The 18,350-nt window shown below is 54.9% G+C and overlaps 1 protein-coding gene across 1 annotated transcript in view; it reads left to right on the top strand.

Annotated features, from left to right (window-relative positions):
• The window catches only part of PLXNA1 (plexin A1), a 111,308-nt gene that overhangs the window by 8,846 nt on the left and 84,112 nt on the right, over positions 1 to 18,350 (top strand). Inside the window, exons 2-3 of the mRNA XM_066326662.1 lie at positions 4,881 to 6,227; positions 12,284 to 12,466. Of these exons, the coding sequence (XP_066182759.1) occupies positions 5,025 to 6,227; positions 12,284 to 12,466 (1,386 nt within the window). The 5' untranslated portion in view covers positions 4,881 to 5,024. The remainder of the gene's footprint in view (positions 1 to 4,880; positions 6,228 to 12,283; positions 12,467 to 18,350) is intronic.

Genomic DNA, 18,350 nt, shown 5'->3' with positions numbered 1-18,350 from the left:
GGAGATGTGTAAGGTCTCAATCCATGCCCAATTTCCTGGCAGGATCTGTTGAGGCTGTCCTCGCGTGCCTCCTTGCCTTGGGACATTGTGCTTGCAGGGAGCCTGGGTTTCCATCTTGGCAATGCTTGTGAGCCCTTTTTGGCAGGGCTCTCTGCAGGGCAGCCTGCAGTCTCTTGGTGGAGAGTGCACAAAGTGGCTCCAGAGCTGTCCTGGAGTTCAAGCTGTTCTTGGCGTGACATGACTTCTTGCAGAGGACCAGAGATGGGGAATTGTGCACTTGAGAAATGCTGTTTAATTTCCTCACTGCTTGTTCTTTTATGCTTCTTTTTGCTGAGGGTCAAGCTTCATGAGCCCTTGGACAGTAGATGGTTGGTTCTTCTTCTCACATTTCTCAGGACAAAAGAGGCTGAATTTTTTTCCCCAGAAGATCCTTGCAGGGCAGGAGTAGAAGCTGGGGTGGATGACAGGATGGGGTCCTCAGACCCTGCCTGGGAGGGATGGCAGGAGCCTGGGAGGAAACTGAAGATGCTGAAGATATTCTTGATTGGGTGATAATAAGGGAGATTGGGGCATTGGGCCAGCTTCAGAGCCTTCCATTAATCTCATCAGGGTGTGGTTTGAGCCAGGGATAAAGTTGTTAATGATTTAACTCCCTGGCTAGGGAGGGACCCCAGCCAAATACTTTTCAATGTCTGTATGCAGTGAAGGAAGGAGTTAAAGTTTAGCCCTGTTGCAGCAACTGTAGTGCAGCTCGAATTTGTACCACCACCAGGCTTTCCTCATTGTTGCAAGGCTTTTCCCAGGAAGATGAACCTAAAAATACACCAGCTCTATGATGAGGCTGCCTCTCCTGTGGCCCGAAGGCTTTTCTCTCCCCTGGATAATCTCCCCTCTCTTCACTTTGCTAATTATTGGCAGCTTGTAGCTGGTCCCTTCTTCACTGTTTCTTATTGCTGAGAGCAGCAAGTGACTTGGAGAGATTACAGGTAAAGGCTCTTTAGATGCCATTTCCCCTTTTGTGGGTCAGTTATTTCAGTTATTTGGGGGTTTTCAATCCCATGCCTTCTCTCCTCCAACCTCCCTTGCAAAAGTGCAAGGCTATAAAGCTCTTGGGGTGTTTTAGTGGGAGTGAACCTGCTGGGGTCCTGTTGGTGGAAGAGCAGGGGATGGCAGGTGGGTCTGTGTGTGCCAGAAATGCACCTCTGTGCTTGTTGCATGTTTCAAACCCTGTCCCCGGGTGTTCCCATGAGGGCTGCTGCTTTTTAGGCTAGTGCTGATTCTTGGACTTGCTGCCTGGATGAGTGGAGAGCTGGTCCTTAACACTCTGTCCAGTCTTTGCCTTTTAAGGTTAGTTTTTCCATCCCAGTACTCCTGCTTTGTGCTATCAAAAGTGATGATTGTTTTCCCAAAGAGTGATCTCCCATCCCAAACAGTTTTTTGGGCATATTGCAGGACCAGGGAGCTCTCAGCCTTGGGGGATGAGTGCTGCTGCTCCTTGCAACCTCTCCAGCAGCCAGGAAGTGGGGCACTGGCATTTCTGGGATGTGTCCTTGGCTTGTTGCTGAAAGGCTCATTGAAGCTGGGATGTCTGAGTGTTGTCTGTGCTGAGGTGGGTAACCCCCATCCAAGTCTTGCAGTGGCTGCAACCATCTCAGTGTGGCCTCTTTGAGGTAAAACTGAGCAAATGTCCTTTCCAGTGGGAGATGAAGGAGACTGGAGCAGATTTGGCTCTTGTGCTGGCTTTGTTTCTGATGGTGGATTTCCTTCTGTAAATACATGTGTGTGCACGTGGAAATCAGAGCACAAGCCTGTCTGCCTGATGATGTGGCCCCGCTGTGGGGTGAGCCCTGGGGATGCTCAGAGCTGGAGATGCTCTGGGCTGCATCGCTTGGTGCCCAGCAGCAGCCCAGCTGTGTTTGTGGTCCTGCTCTCCCAGCTGGCATGCATGCAACTGGGCTGGGGTGAACTATTTTACTGCTGCCTGTTTCAGGGCAAGGCTCGGCTCCAGGGTATCTTCCCAGAGTTTTCCATGCCTTTGCACTGCCCTGGATGTGTTTGTGGTGCAGGTCTTGCTTCTGGGTGATGGCAGTCGTATAGTGTCCCTGAGCTGGGTCCCCTGAGGGCAAGGTGCTCATTGGATGCAGCCCCAGGGGTTTGGGTGCCCTGTAGGTTAAAGAGTGTGCCAGCAGAGGAGCTGCCCTGCCTTAGCTGCACTGTGACCTCTCCATGGGACTTGGAGGCTGTGTGACAGCAGGGAAATGCCCTTTGTCTGCTGCTCCCACAGGCAGGGAGCAGTGACTGTGCTGACACCCATGCTCCAATGCAGGGCTGCCAGCACCATGGTGGGATTGAGCTCTGCTTTAGTTCAATCCAGAGTTTAGAAACCCATATCACCAAATCCCAAAGAAGGCAGACAAAGGTAACCATTTGTGCTGTTTTATTTTTATTAATCATTGCTGATGATTTTAGGCAGGACTGGACAAAACCACCACTGGTGTCAGGTCACTAGGACGAGATGTTGCTGCTGTAGTATATTTAGGAGCAGAAATCTCGGAGGAGCTCTGCAGAGTGTCATCTCTTAGCTCGCCCCAGCTCTGCCTCACTTTGCTCTTGTTCCAACTTCTGATTGGCAGTTCCCTACATTAATTTGGGAATCTCCTGTTGGGCTTTCTAGCCCTGGTTTGTGGCAGCAACTCGACCTCTAGTTCTCTCACCCACTTCCTGAAATAGAAGCAATGAATCACAGAAATGCACCAAGAAAACAAGTTCCCTGTCACGCTCTCTCATCCTGGCAGGAGATGCTCTGGGTGGCATCTCTGTGCTGCACCAATCCCCATCTCCCCCATTCCTTCTTTCCTTGGCACATCACTGACACAGGAATTTGGTGCTGGTCTCCTTGCCAGGCAGCCGCGGTGCTCTTACTGAGGGACTCAGCTGTACGGGAGCAGTGCCTTGGTGACAGCTGTGCCAGTTTCTTTGGGTGGGAAACCACTCTCTGGTTTTCTTCAGGAAACCCCAGTGCCTGCAGCTGCTGGGCTGTGGCTTTCTGGGTAGCCAGTGGGTTTATGCTGACAGTGCCACTTGGTCCCACATCAATGTGTTTTGGAGATAATAAGCTCTAATCTGGGGTGCTTGTTGTTATTCCCCTTACCAACAAGCTCAGAAAATTTCTGGGCAGTGTTGAGTGTCTTCTGGGAGTGTCCTAGCCCTGACAGTGTTGTGACAACATACTCTTTGCTGGGAGGCTCCCAGGGCTGGAAAAGGTGGTAGGAATGGCTGATTAGGACCATGGGGATGATTTCCAGGGTGGTGCTTTTGTTGTCTCCACACGCAGATAGCTTTGTGGCGCCTGGATTTGGTCTCAGTGCTGCTCATGTGCCATCGTCCAAATGTCCCTTGAGATTGTTGCCTTGGAGGTGGATACGTTGAGGAGTTGAAGAGAGCAGGGTGAGGAGCATTGTGGGCAGGGCAGATCTGCAGAGAGGGTTTGGAAGTGGTGCAGCAGCTTTGCCCAGCATATCTGGGGCTCAGGTGAGCTGGCAAGGCTGCAGGGGTGGCCAGGGCTGGGCTTGCCCTGAAATAGTAGAGGAGGGTGTTGTGTTTAGAGAAGGGGATTTGGAGGAGGGGTAAAAAAGTTTCTCCCTTTCCTTAGATCTCTTCCAGTCTGTCTCTGTGGCTTGAGAGGGGAGCAGCAGAAGTGAAGGATGCTATATGGAATATTGGGCCAGCTGTATGGCTCACTACTGGCTCAGTGATGATGCAGCCCCTCCAAGGTTTGCAGGTGGCCTAGCTGGTGGGTCCCACAGCCCCGCCAAGGGCAGGATGCTGAGGCTGGGGCAGTGTTCAGCCCCACACAGCCCTGCTGGTACGGCAGCTGGCTGCCCTCTGACACCCTGCCTTGCCAGGGATCGGATCTGGCAGAGTTGCCAGTCACCGCGGGCCATATTTCCTGCTTGTGCCACTCCCTGCTGGGATCCTCTTGGAGGTTGTCCTGAGCTGAGTCAGAGATGGACGATAAGGATAGGAAGGAGAGAGAGAGAGGCTCTCCTCCTCCTCCACTCTGTTTTGCAGTGGCTTATCTGCATTGGCTGGGAAACTGAGCTGGTGCTCAGCCATGGACCTTGGTCTCACCTTGGGTGGATGGACTGTGATGGTAGGATGGGCTGTGTGCTGGCAGAGGGGTTTGCACAACCCGGTTTAGTCTAGGGGTGCTTGTGCCTGTGCGGGTGGAGAAGGCAGGGATGGGGTGTAACAGCGGGGTTGCTGAACCGACACGGAGAGCAGAGCTGTGCATTGGTCTCCTGTGGCCGTCTCCTCCCTGCTGCCACGATGCAGAGGTCACCCTGATGTGGGGCATTTGGCTGGCTCCCCACTGCTTTGCTCCTCCATGTTGGTGAGCCCCAGCTGTGGCACAGCAGCAGGCAGAGCATTCCATCCCTCCTGCATGTGCCCCCTTGTCCTTCTGGAGCCTCTCAAACCACCTGCCTCATGTCTGGCCCTGTGTTTTCTAATGCATAGAAATGCCAGAAGGACAGGCTTGTCCTTGCCATGCCTGTGTGCTGCCTCCAACCCCTCCTGCCCATGACCCTCCTGGCAGGCAGGTGGCGGGATGGTGGGCAATGTGCCAGGGCTCTTGGCTCTCTCAACTCCTTTAAAAGGTGCTTTTGAGATCCTCCTCTGTGTAGGGGCTTGTGCTGTGCTTGCTGCTGGAATTTTGCATCCATTCCCACACTGCCATGGAGTGGGGTTGGGGCAGCTGGTCAAGGTCTGTTCTGCCTACTAGAAAAATGCGAAGCAGCAGTCTTCTGGGTGGGGTGAAGCATGCTTGAGACTGCAGGAAAGCCTCCTAAACCTGACTTTTCTTGTCTTTCTCCCTCTAGGGTTGACTGGACTGGCCATGCCGACGATGCCCTGAATGCTGAGCACAGTGGAAGCAGAGGAGAGTGTATCCCATTAGCTCCTGCTCCCTCCCCCATCCCTTTAGTTTGGGTTTGTTTCTATTTATTCTTTGGCTGGGTTTGGGCATGGCCTTGGCTGGATGTGAGGCTGCTGCAATGTGGCTCCTTTGGCTCAAGCACCACTTGTCCATCCACATTTGGACCTTGCTGCTCTTGGGGAGCACCTGGCTACCGCTGGCGGAAGGCAGCTCCAAATCTCCCTTTAGGACTTTCCTGGTTACAGACTGGAGCTTGACACACTTGGTGGTCCATAACAAAACTGGGGAGGTCTACGTGGGGGCTGTCAATCGGATCTACAAGCTCTCCAATAACCTCACACTCCTGCGGACCCACGTGACAGGGCCCGTGGAGGACAATGAGAAGTGTTACCCTCCGCCCAGCGTCCAGTCCTGCCCCCACGGGCTGGTTACCACCAACAACGTGAACAAACTGCTGCTGGTGGACTACTCGGGGAATCGGCTGATTGCCTGCGGCAGTGCCTCCCAGGGGATTTGCCAGTTCCTGCGGCTGGACGACCTCTTCAAGTTGGGTGAGCCCCACCACCGCAAGGAACACTACCTCTCCAGCGTCAACGAGTCGGGCACCATGTCTGGTGTCATCATCGAGGTGCTGAATGGGCAGAACAAGCTCTTCATTGGGACGCCCATTGATGGGAAGTCAGAGTACTTCCCCACTCTTTCCAGCCGCAAGCTGATGGCCAATGAGGAGAACGCGGAGATGTTCGGCTTCGTCTACCAGGATGAGTTTGTCTCCTCGCAGCTCAAAATCCCCTCGGATACGCTCTCCAAGTTCCCCACCTTTGACATCTACTACATCTACAGCTTCAGCAGTGAGCAGTTTGTTTACTACCTGACTCTGCAGCTGGACACCCAGCTGACCTCTCCTGACTCCACTGGGGAGCAGTTTTTCACCTCCAAGATCGTCCGCCTCTGTGTGGATGACCCCAAGTTCTACTCCTATGTGGAATTCCCCATTGGCTGTGTGCAGGATGGCATTGAATACCGCCTGATCCAGGATGCCTACCTGACCAAGCCTGGCAAGGCTTTGGCCAAGTACCTGGGCATCTCAGAGCAGGAGGATATCCTCTTCACCATCTTCTCCCAGGGCCAGAAAAATAGGGTTAAGCCTCCCAAGGAGTCTGTGCTCTGCCTCTTCACGTTGAAGAAGATCAAGGATAAGATCAAGGAGCGTATCCAGTCATGCTACAGAGGGGAAGGGAAACTCTCACTGCCTTGGCTCTTGAATAAGGAGCTGGGTTGCATCAACTCGGTAAGTTCCCACCTGTCTTTACTCAGGCCAGACTGTTCCTGGTTTCTGATGGTAGTCTCTGGCTGGACCTTTCCCGGTGATTTGACCTGAGCTGTGTTTTCCCTGTGGGTTTGGGCAGTGTCAGTCAGTTGGGCTGGGAGGGTGGTATGCTCAGGCCTCAGGGCATCTGCTGCAGCTCTGCTGTGGAGTCCCTTGCAGATGGCATGTGTTGCCATGGGTTTGGGGGTGTTGTGTCACCCGGGGCTTGGCAGTGGCCAAACAGAAGGTATTGGGAGCAGCAGGATGTGTAGAACATGGAGCGCAGATCTGATGGAGGGAAGTGGGAAGGCTGATGGTCCCAGCAAAAGCTGGTCAGATGTTCAACATGGAGGGACCACATCATCTCCATGGGGTGCTGGGAGGGCACAAGGTGCTGTCAGTGAGGTGGCTTTTGGGGGTGACCAGTGCAAACTGTCAGCCAGAGATGCAGGTGGTGCGTGCTGCTGTCCTGGAACAGACAGTCATCCCCAGCTGAGGGAGCACTCCCTTCTGTCCCCTTAGAGGTATTTTCCTGCCTGGTTCTCACTTGGGTGCCTCTGCTCCCTTGGTGGTCTCAGCTGCTCAGTGTGGGACCTCTGAGTGGAGGTGGCCAGGGGACCTCCCAGCTTCCTGGGGTTTGTTTTCTCATCGAACTGTTACTGTTACTGCATTCTTTCCTGGGCAGTGTTATAAAACACCAGTAGTTGCTGGAGGCTGCAACTCCTGGTGATGGAGAGGTTATAGGCTGGATAGTCGCCAAATAGGATCAGATATGGGGCTGAGGCAGGCGTGGGCTACCAGTGTGTGTGTTTGGGAGGGTCTGGTGGAGGTTCTGACCCACCTGCTATCACCCACCTCCTTCAAGTCCAGCTTGTTGGTGTTCAGCACTCATCAGCAGGGCTGAAGAAGGGCTTTGGGAGCAGGCAGGTAGGCAGAGGGGTCCCTGTGGAGCAGCCCTGCTTTCTCTGCCACCGTCCTCGCCGCTGCGCTGAAGGAGACCGCTAACAGCTGCCTGACAAAGTAAAGGGTTTGCTGTCAAGAGTGCTGGGCTCGCAAATCAGATTTTGGCTTTGAACTAATTCAATTTTGCTGGAAGATGATGAAATCGTTACACGGCTGCCTGTTGGGCCGTGCAGCTGCCGGCTCTGGCGGTGGAGTTGCTCGCTGCTGCCTCCTGCACTCCCGGCTCACCTCTCCCAGTGCCCCACCAATGCCATGTCTCCTGGTTTTGGGGAGGGTACTCTGCCCTCCTGCGCTCTAGGGATGGTTTAAAACTCTGATGGTCCTAGGATTGCTACCTGGTGGCCAGCCCCTGGGAGTAAGAGGATCTCCGGGTACTCTCTGGGTCCTGCAGATATGGCTCTTGTGGGGTGGAAGCATGTGCACCATGATGGGGAAGCTCCTGCTTTTGTCTAGGCTGGGGAGTGACACCCTCTCCCAGGGGAACTAGGTGTTTTTTGTCCCAGTCCTCCAGCTGCCAGGCAGAGTGGGGCAAGACATGACTGGATCGTATGTCAAGCCCTCAGCTCCTTGCTGTGTTGAGCACAGGCCAAACCAGACCACTCTAAGTATGTAGCCTCTTTCTGGCAGGAATTTCTCTGCCCTAATAAATAAAGCCACCTTTGGGGTGGGTCTTGGCAGTGATGGATCTCTCAGTGGGGAAGACCAGCCAGAAAATAAAGGACATGCTAGTTTTTTGTTTTTTACAGAGGCAAAATGTAATTGCTCATGTCAGTAATTTCTTGGGATTTACACCCTATCCCTATGGAAATGTGCAAGGAACTCTTTTGCTCTGTTCTTTCATGGCAGCAAGGGGCTGAGGCTGGTCCATGCTGGAGGAGGTTTTGTCAGCATTGCACTCCCAGACCTCAAGCAGTGCAGGGCCAATGGATACTCATCCCCAGTGCTGCAGGGTAGCTCTGATTCTCCATAGCTGGTGCTGGAGCTGGGAGGAGAGGCTACCAGGCTTGGCAGATAGCTCAGGAGATATTAGTGATTCTTCTGCAGTGCTGGTGAGTGGAGTGAATTCCTGCTCCCCATTTCTCTCTCCCTCCTTCTGGGATGCAGTGATCTGGAAGTGGGATGGGGAAGGGAACTGGCTCTCTAGGGAGACTCCTCACACTAGTGCACTCAGACCTGAGCATGGAGTTCCAAACGCAGCAGAGGCACCTTGTGGAAACACCTAGGCCACTTCCCTGTGCCAGCCCCACTGCTTACATCACCCCTGAATCTCTCCAGAGGCTTTGCTGCTCCCACTGTTTCACCGTTGTGTAGCCAGGCTCTTTTCTTCCCCTGTGCAGTGCAGGGCTGGGTGGTCTTTGTGCCTGTGGCCAGATGTACTCAGATGCATCTGCCCAGGTGTAGCAGGGCTGGGAAAGGGCAGTGGGCTGGAGCTGGAGTGCAGATGTTGGAGCAGGGAGTTATTTAAAGCTCCTGAAGCCCGTGATTCCTGAGCTGCCAGTGTGGGCAGACCCAGTGCCTGGAGCCAGCACGATGTGGGCATCAGCTTTCCCTGGGCTACCCCAGGGAGAAAATGAGTTTTGACTCCTCAGTAAGGCTTGCTGCCCAGCTCGCTGGCAAAGGACAATGGCTGGTGACAAACCGGCTGAAAGTGGGCCAGGATAAGCCAAATCCTTTCCGGGCCAGCCAGAGAAATGCAGGTGGTAACAAACCGTACCACACTCGGATTATTCCTGAGCAGCGATTAATGCACAAAAAGCCTGGCATCCCAGCCTGGCACGTAGTACCAGCCTCCTGTAACTTCCTCCCTGGCTCTTTGCATCCCTCCATCACAGCCCCTGGAGGTGCACAGGGGGATGGGGTGAGCCTATAATGGTGTTAACTGGCGAATTACTGACTAATTAATAATGCTGAGTGATGCGAGCCTTGTCTTGCTGTCTGCTCCCTCATTGCTTTCGTAAGTGGGCTTGAAGGGAGGCAATGAGACAAGGCATATCAGGAGACACCCGCTCCTGCTCACTTGGTGCTGTGGGCCTGCTTTCTCCCTCCTTCATGTCCCTTTCCCCAGGAAATGCGAATTTCCTGACCCTGTTTTGGGGAGGAAAAAGTAGTGCTGTGAGACAGAAGACTGCTGTGCTCTGCAGATAGCAGCCCTGGGGTGTTTGAGCCTGGGCAACTGAGAGGGGTGCCAAAGAAAAGCATGGAAGTCAAAACAAAAGATAAGAATAATTAAAAAAAATAACCCAAACCCCCAAAAGAAACACATCATCCCCCCCCTTGCCATAGGCTGAAGGCTGTGGTCCTTGCAAAGACCCATGCAAGCATGAGAGTGGGCAGATCCCAACACCTCCTGCAGATTCCAGTGTGTCTTGCAGATCCCAGCATCCGAGGCTGAAACGCTGCAAGGTCAGTGGCCCTCGCGTGCCGTGGTGCCTGTGGGCCCCTGCCAGCACCGGCTGGGGGACAGCTGTCCCCCTCTGTCCGTCCTTCCCTCCGTGCGCCTGCCTCTCCTCTCCCTGCCGCCGGCATCTGCCAGAGATGTCAGTGGGCTCCGTAACCCCGGCACTGCTGCCCTTGGCCCGACCTCTCTGTGCTGCCTGCGCTTCCCCGACGAGGCAGTTTGCTGTTAATGAGCTAATTGTCGGTGTAATTATTTATCGAGGTGGTGGCGGCATGGCGGCGGCGGGAGTTCCTTGGTCCCAGAGCGCAGCTGTATTTGTCATTTCCCAGAGAGTATGTTGAGACAAAGCAGAGAGCGGTAAACACCATAAACATCTCTCCTCTTGCATATTCAGCAGCCGCGGGGTTGGGGAAGCTGCAGACTGAGCTGAGAGAGAGCAGAACCTGCACTCAGGGGTGCCAGGGCTTGGATACTTTTGTGGCATTGCCCTGAACCTTTCTGCTACTTCAGATGGCTGGGTGGAAGGTGCTGGGGTTTATTTGGCTGTGGGGGACGGAATCTTTTCCCCAGTGAACACCTGAGAAATCCCTGGTACTTGGATGGGTGGGAGCCGTGTATCAGCTGGAGCATTGCTCTCATCTCACTCTGTGATTAGGAAGATAATTTTCTAGGATCTGCTGTTTTAAAATTCCTAGTCTTGTAATGCAGAGAAGGGTGCTTAGTATGTGTGTTGGCCAATGGATGGAGGAGGGCTAGGCTGGCATTCAGTGGATGAGTGGAGAAGTTGTGATTTCCCTCTTTTTCTTGGGGCTGCAGAGACATGTGGTGCCCCATGTTCCTGTTTTGGGGATTCCCACATCTTTTATGACTGGCTGAAGGAGTTCCCCTAGTTCAGGGAAGGATGAGTCAGGTGGGGAAGGGAGTTGATATTTGTACATTAACACCCAAAAACAGAAGTTAGAGTAACTGAGGGAGCAGCCCAGCATCCCCAGAGTGCCTGGTGGGCTGAGTGTGACTGGTCCTTCCCTTTTGGAAGGCTGGCACAGCACTGAGTTGCTGCTGCAGCAAGGAGTGAGACCACCGCCCTTGGAGCTGGAATGGTGGCATGGTGAGGACGTGAGCAGCCCTGCCATGGCTGTGGGAGGCCAGTGCCATTGTAGCTGCAAGTGTATTGTGCTGGGGCACGGAAAAGTGCTGTGTTTTCTCTCCTCCGCATGGGTGACTGTTGGTGGCAGCCAGTCTGGGCTGATCCTCGCTTCTCAGGCAGTTATGAGTGGGAATTACAGAGCTCTGTACAGCCCTTGCCTACGTGGAGCTTGGGAGCTCGGCATTTTCCCATATGCTCTGTACACATGTGGTATGGATTTAAAACCCCTTGGGGACTGGCATGCATTTGGAGCCTGCTGCTTGCCAAAAAACCTCTCTCCCCTTTAAATTCAAAATTATATAAGGAACCTTGTGAAGCGGAAGAATCACGGCTGATGTTTCCCTGTCAGCTGTATCTGCCTTGCTGCTTTACCCTCCTGCACCCAGGCTTGCTGCCACCCTTGGGGGTTTGGCAAAGCCCTTCACTGCCTGGGACAGAACGGGATTTTGCTGGTGCTGTGTGACCATGTGAGGCTGTTGCCTCATGTGGGAACACTGGGAGGCCCATGTGCCCCCCAGGCCAGGCAGCTGTGGCCGGGGTCTGTTGTTCTGCTGAGCAGGTCAGGGTGAGGATACTCAAGGTAGGGGTGAATGTTGTGGATCTGGTCCTGATCCCACTCCCTGGCCTGCATCTCAGCTTTCACAGGAAACATCCCTTTGCCTTGCCCATAGTTGGACTGTCCTTGATGGAGGTCCCTGCTGTCACGGCCATGGGAGTGGACAGAGGTCACTGCAGCCCTGCTTCTGCCTTTCCCTGTGCAGAGGGAAAGCTTGCAAAAGCTTCTCCCAGATCTGTGAGCTCCCGCTGAACTGAGGAGGCAGCTGGCTGACCCAGGCGCCTTGTCTGGGGCAAGGCAGCATGGAAAGTATGTGGGGATTTCCCAAAGACGTTCCTGCAGGAGGAGGAACAGGGCTGGCAGGTGGGTAGTGTGTTTGCTGGAGGCTTTGCTATGTGAAATGAGGCTCTTCCAGGAGCCCTGACTTGTTTGCCTTGGCATGGCCTTGTCTGGGAAGTGTTTTGTCTTTGAGAGAAGGCTGGGGTGCAGGATTCGGCCTCTCCTGCCTTACTGCCAAGCTGGTTTTTATTGAAGCTAGTGCTGAGATGAGGAGGAGAGAGATGTGTGTGTGCTGGGGAGCTTGTGCTGGCGTCCCACATGCTGAGATGGCATTGGCAGGGATGGAGGGTGGTGCAGGGATGCTCCACTGGCTCCTGCTGTGTTTAAAAGTGCTACTCTGTAGGATGCAGGGGACAGAGAGCCTTGCTCTTGGTCTGCAAAGCCTGTTCAGATGCAGAGAGGACCTGCCTGCAGTAGATCTGTCCCAAGTGCCTTACATCAGCATGTAGGGAATGTTAGGGAAATATCGAGTCATGCCTTCCCTTGGCTGGTGAGGCGGGATGGCTGTGGTAGGAGGCTGCCAAAGGTGCTGTAGCTGTGGGGTGAAGGTGGGAAATGGCTGACTGCCATCTCTGAGGTCCAACGTGTTGAGGCGTTGGTAAAAAGCTCACCTCTCCTCTGCTTTCTTCCAACAGCCGCTGCAGATCGACGACAACTTCTGTGGCCAGGATTTTAACCAGCCGCTGGGTGGGACTGTCACCATCGAGGGGACCCCGCTCTTTGTGGATAAGGAGGATGGGATGACCTCGGTGGCTGCCTATGACTACAGAGGACAAACTGTTGTCTTTGCAGGCACACGGAGCGGGAAGATCAAAAAGGTAGGAAAGCTCTCAGTGCTGCTGATGGGGAGGGATGACCACTTGCCTCCCTGGCCCTTTGCCGGGCACAGTCGGGCTGGGCCTCCATAACAGAGTGACTTGATGTATTTGGGGTAATGTGCAAAGGGCCAGTGAGGGGCAATTTCCCCTTGCTTCTCTCTGCCAACCTAATTTACAAAACCTCTGCCTTTTGGAGGGGTTATGACATAAGGAAGTTTAGTCCTTGCTGATAGTTGATCAGAGCCCATCCTGTTGTGTCTTGGGGGCAGGTAGGCTTGCCCTGGAGCTGCCACGAGGCAGGCTCTGTCCATCTGTGTCCTCTGTCCGTCTGGCCTTGTCACTGACCTGGGCAGAGGTGGGTGCTGATGGCTCCAGCCCGGCGAGGAGGAGACTTCACTTCCTGTACCTCACCACGGCACAAAAGGCTGCTTGTTGGTGGCAATTAGCAAATAGCTCCATGTGTGCCTTTCTCTGCCTGCATCTCCACAGGGCACGGATTTCCTGTTATCATAACATCATGCCTGTAATTACAGCTGTACATGCCCTGTATAAACATAGCTTCCATTAACACATCCTCAGCCAGGGAAAGGCCACGTGAAGGTCCTGGTAGGGTCCCTGCTATGGACCAGAGCTTGGCTGGGGGGTTTGGCCCATCTCTCTGTGACTTGTAAGGTGCTTCAGCACTCTGTTTTGGGCACAGCATTCTGCATTTTTGTTACATCTCCTGATCTGTGCTGGCCACGGTGCCCTGCAGGAGGCAGGGTGGTTTCTCTGGCAGGAATCTGGAGCAGGATGCCATTGTGTAGTCTCCATATGTCCTACTTGCTCTGCCCCTGTTCCCCCATGACCTCTGACTGTCCTGCTTGTGTCCCTGCCTATTAGCAGTGTTTCTGGGGCATGGGCAGCACATGTTGGTGTGGGGGGCAGGATGGAGGGGTCCTCTCTAGCCCCACATCTTCTACTTGCTTTTCTGCAGTCCTTGGAGATGTGCACAGGGGCAGTAGGGCTGTCAGGATGGAGGCAGCTCGTCCCCTTCTGGATCGATGAGGGATCCAGAGGGACTGGTGTCATGTTGCTGCCGGCTTCTGCTGCTGGACTCCAAATGGGAGCTTTTAGGTGGGGATGGGAAGGGAGGAGCATGTGGGAGGAGTGTTCAAAAAGCCACAGCAACGTATGTTCACACCTCTAATTTCTCAGTTACCTAGAGAGGCTGGTGGTTGGTTTTTAGATGGCAAATTGGATTTTTCTTCTAACTGCTTTTTTTTCAGTTTTTCCCTGGTCTTTGCACCTTCAGAGACATTTGGAAGGGGTCAGCTAGTGTGGGTGCCTGGTTGGTTTGTGGCCTGCATGCTGCAGCCATGGCTGCAGTCAGAACTTGATGCCCAGGTGTGGTTTGAACATCCTCCTGACCTGCAGGGCTTTCTCAAGCTTTGTTTTTCCTAGTTTTAAACTTGTTGTCCCAAAGAGCTGGTGGGGCTCTCTGGCCCTGCAGAGCATGAGGACATAGGACTGATGAGACTCAAGAGATGGGTCTCAGTCCTGTCTCAGTTCTGGAATGCTGTCTAGGTTTTATATGCTTATCCTGCCTGGAGCCCCCAGATCCCCTGGTGTTGCAGAGCTCTCTAATGGCAGCATGGGAGCACTTTGCAGGCTCCAAGTCCTGCGCCATGAAGTCCTCTCCTTGTCCCTGCAGTGACCTTGAGGTGGGCAGCCCAGCCCTCCTGCAGCAGGGGCTGCCTGGCAAAGCGCTGCCTCAGCAGCTACCTGATCCTGCTGCCTGGCTGCCAGGGCTGGAGGCAGGGGAGAGCAAGGAGGGGCTGCTGACCTGTCTTTGAGTGGAACCAGTGTGTCCCCAGCCAGGGGATGCGATACCTGGCAGGGGTTCAGCAGAGTGTAGCCAAGGTGGCTCCTCCAGGCAGAGAGGATGTGTGGGAGAGTGTGGGAGGGCGCAGCCTTTAGCAGTGGTTGCAGTTCCTCTGCTTTTAAGCTGTTGGTGTTTCCCTCTGTCCCTTTGGCAAAAATCCACACTAGTCGTGATGCAGCCTGGCGGCCTCCCCGCCCTTTCCAGAAGCCCTGGCATCTCCTCTGGGAGAGGAAGGGCTGCACGACAGCTGGGTGCCCCCCTCCCCACCCCCAGGAGCCCTGTAATGGATGCTGCTCTGCTGAGGGGCACCGATCTCGCCATCTGGGCCGGAGTAAGGTCAGGCCAGAGTCACTGCTGCGTCTGGCTTTTCTTTGGATGGCAGCTCCCATGCCCAGCATTTGTCCAGACTGTTGCATGCAGACAGAGCCTCCCTTTGTCCCCCCGAAAAAGCCACACGAGCCTGTGGCTGCCCTGCAGCCTCTCCCCAGCCCTGCCACCAACAGTTGCTGTCGGGAGGGCAGGGTGCTGGGCAGCACCTGCTGCCACCACAGCTGCAGAGAGACCCCAACTTTGGGAGGGGGGAAGGATCTTGCAAGCAATGTCAAGTTTGCAAAACTGTTTGCAGGACAGGGACTGTGGGATGTGGAGGCGCCAAGGGGGATGGAGATCACAACCCCTGGGATGCCGAGTGGGTTGCAGCAGCAGAACCCATGGCAGCCCAGTCTCAGCTTGTCCTGCAGCATTAGCAGGCAGGCAGTTATCTTTGGCTGATCCCGAGTTATGTGGAGAGGCCAGGTTTGTAAAGCCCTTGTCCCACGTGCTCTCTGTCCTCTGTGCCAGCAGTCATGGGACTGGGGCACTCAGGGAATTCCAGCCATGCCCAGGTGAACAATGCAGGGATGGGTTCCAACACTGCTGGAGCTGGCGCTGAGCCACTTCCTCTGTACTCCTGAGCTGACACAGCAAGGACCTGGCCTTGCACCCTAGTCTGACAGGGCTGTGCATGGGGAAGTGACATGGGGACATGAGCGATGAGCATGCTGCAGCAGGAATATCAGGGGATGTTTTTGAAAGGAAAATGAAGTTTGTGTCCTAATACTTGGGTGTTTCCTGGAAACCACGTGTCCTCAATTGGCAATGTTTTTATTGGGCAATTATACTTTTCCCAGGCTGTCTTTTCTATTTTTCAGGTGGATAGGAAGCTGTATATGACTGCAATGGCAGCACTCAGTCATGTGCTGGAAAGGCATGTTTGACACTGCACCCGTGTCAGTTCTTGAGCTGTGTATGCCCAAGACTTGATTTTGGGTGTGCTTGAAGTGTTGTATGGAGAGAGGGAAAAAGGGTGATACTGAAGGGGGTGTGCTGATGGAGCTCTCTCCCAGTAACTGCACCATGCTGGCGGCTGGAGCAGTGGGACATTCTGGGAGGTGCAGCAGAGACCCGGCTGCCATCCTTCACTGCCATCTGCTCCTTGTTATGCAAACACGGCACTGCCTTGGGGCTCTGCTGAGTTCAGTGTAGCCCTTGTGGGTTGACCCAGTTTTGGGTGCTGTCTGGTTATTTTTGGGGGAGATGAGCTGAGTTCCTCTCTCAAAGGAGCGGGTGACTCCCTGCCCACAGCTGTCCCTGGCTGCTGCAGAGTGGGTTGGCTGTGGGCTGACCTTCCTGCCACAGCCCTGCAGGAGATACCCAGCACCACTGGGGAACCAGGCACTGGAGATCTCTGAGGCAGGCGTAGTTACAGGACAGTGCAGCCACTGCATCCCAGCCAGGATAACATCGGACTACACATTCCTTGCAGCCAGCTGAGCTCTCATTTTTTGAGGATTATCTGTCTCCCCAGTCACCACTGCAATCCCTGTAGCTCCCTGTTATGTCCTGGAACTGGCTGGCCTTGGGCATGAATGCATCGGGTCTCCTTTGGGAATCTGCTTCCCTCCTGGGGCTTGTGCTTGCCACGGCTTGTTTATTCTCTCCCACAGAAAGCACAGCTGAACTTGGCCTATGTCTGGCTGCTTTGATTTCACTTCTTTGATAATAATAATAATACTACTAATAATAAACTCTTCACACTAAGTGGGTTATCTCCATCCCTAACAGCAGGACATGGTGCTCCTCTCCTGGCCTGGAGAGGGTTGAGGGGCTCCCCTTGCAGCTCCCTGTCGTGTGGGCAGGGAGATGGTGGTGCTTCGGGGGAGCAGATTTGGCAGCCTATGGAGGCACCCTCGCCTCGAGTTCTCTAAAAGTTTTGAATTAAGCATGCTTCAGTGTGTTCACAACCCTTGGTGTGTCTGGACAGAAAATGGGTACTGTGGGGAGAGGGAGTTGCTGACTAGGGCCTTTTTAGTGTTTCCCTTTTACCTGCTGGCTCCCTTCTGTCACAAAAGCCCCCATGTGTTGGCCCCCTGGATATGATGCATGACCTGATCGTGGTCCACGTGAGCTGAGAGAGAAGCCGTCAGGCTCCCTGCCCACCCTGCTGATCCCTGTCCCCACAGATCCTTTTGCATCACCCTCTGCTTAGTGCTCAGGGTAAGCAGCTCTGGCTGAAAAGGGGCCCTTTGTGTCTCGGCCATGAAATCCGGCTCCTGGAGTGCGCGGGAAGGCTTGGCCTGCCTCATGACCCTGCTGCCGGCTACCCTACTTACTGCCTATGCCTTGGCTGGCTTTTCTTTTGGGGTGTGCGTGGGGACACACAGGACAGATTTGGGGCATGAACCCTACCCTGGCGGTGTCATCCGGTGACCCTTGAGGACTGTCCAGGCATCGACCCCTGTGCAGCCCCTGGAAATGCTCTCCTGCCTGTGCTGCTGCCTCTTCCCAGCTGCCTGTCCGGCACAAGGGCCTTTTGTTCCTCCTACCTCTTCCCTGTGCCCTCTCCTGCTCCGTCCCCATCCCGTCCTCTGGAGACCCCCGGCCACCTCCCCACATGCTTACAGCCGCCGTGGGTGCCTGTGCTCAGCCCCGTGAGGCAGATGTGATCCTTGGAGCGTGTGCCCGTGCCTCTCCCCAATCAATGGCAATAATTTTATTGGCATGACAAGGTAGCCGACGGTTGCCAAAGTGAATCCATCAAATACCTCTTGGCGGCTCCCCGCCCCCTCGAGAGCTCTCGCTGGAGTCGTTAAGCCGTTTTAATCAAGGTGGAGGCTGGAGAGCAGGCGAGTAAAGGGGACGGGGTGGTGGGGAGGGGGCGGCGGAGCCTTCCTGTCCCCGTGCTCGTGGCAGGGAGCGCTCGGCATCGCCCCGCTGCCGCTCAGCAGGAAGAGGCCCTGCTCGCCGGCGCTGGGCTTTGTTGCGCCGCCGGGCTCTGAACAGGATGTCTCATTGTTGGAGGAAACAATTAGAAATTCATGGTGAACCGCTGGCCTCTGGGATCTGCCGGGGCGCCGAGGCCGTGGCTCCAGGCAGCTGCCTGCTTCGTCCTGGGGTGACTCCTCGAGGGGAATGCCGCTGGGCTTCCTGCTCCTGCCTCGTGCAGGGTGGATGGGGAATAATGTTTCCAGGCTCCTGGCGCTCCAAGGGATGCTCCAGCATGCTCATACAGCCTTGGGGAAGGAGAGGAGGTGTCGGAGGACTCACTGCCCTCAAAGCCCGCTCCCTCCACCCTCCGTGCCCGCAGGCTTTTTGACTCACAAGCCGCAACTCTCTTTCTTCTTTCCTCCCATCTGCCGTGCTCTCGGTGCGAAGCCGGCAGGTGAGGGAGGCCCGGAGGCTGGCGGCCGGCCAGCCGGGAGGCAGCAGCAGCCAGCCCCGCTCCAGCCTGCGCTGCCGAAAGCGCTGACGGTGCACGTCTGGCCGCTCCCTGGCGCCGGGCGCCCGCAGGCAGCCGTGTGCCTCGCCCCATCCATCAGCCGGGCCTCTACCGCGGCTGCCGGACTGCACCGGTGTCAGGCAAGGTGACTTTTGGACAGGAGCGCCTTTTGAAAGCCGGAGGAAGCTCGGGATTGAAGGTGGATCCTAAAGATCCTGTGTCTTCAAAAGGGATACCGGCTGCAAACCTGGCTTTCTATAATC

The sequence above is a fragment of the Sylvia atricapilla genome, chromosome 11 (genome assembly GCF_009819655.1).
Source record: "Sylvia atricapilla isolate bSylAtr1 chromosome 11, bSylAtr1.pri, whole genome shotgun sequence".
NCBI classification, from domain to species: Eukaryota; Metazoa; Chordata; class Aves; order Passeriformes; family Sylviidae; genus Sylvia; species Sylvia atricapilla.
Note: the sequence above shows the minus strand (reverse complement) of the source record. Positions and strands in the feature narration are given on the sequence as shown.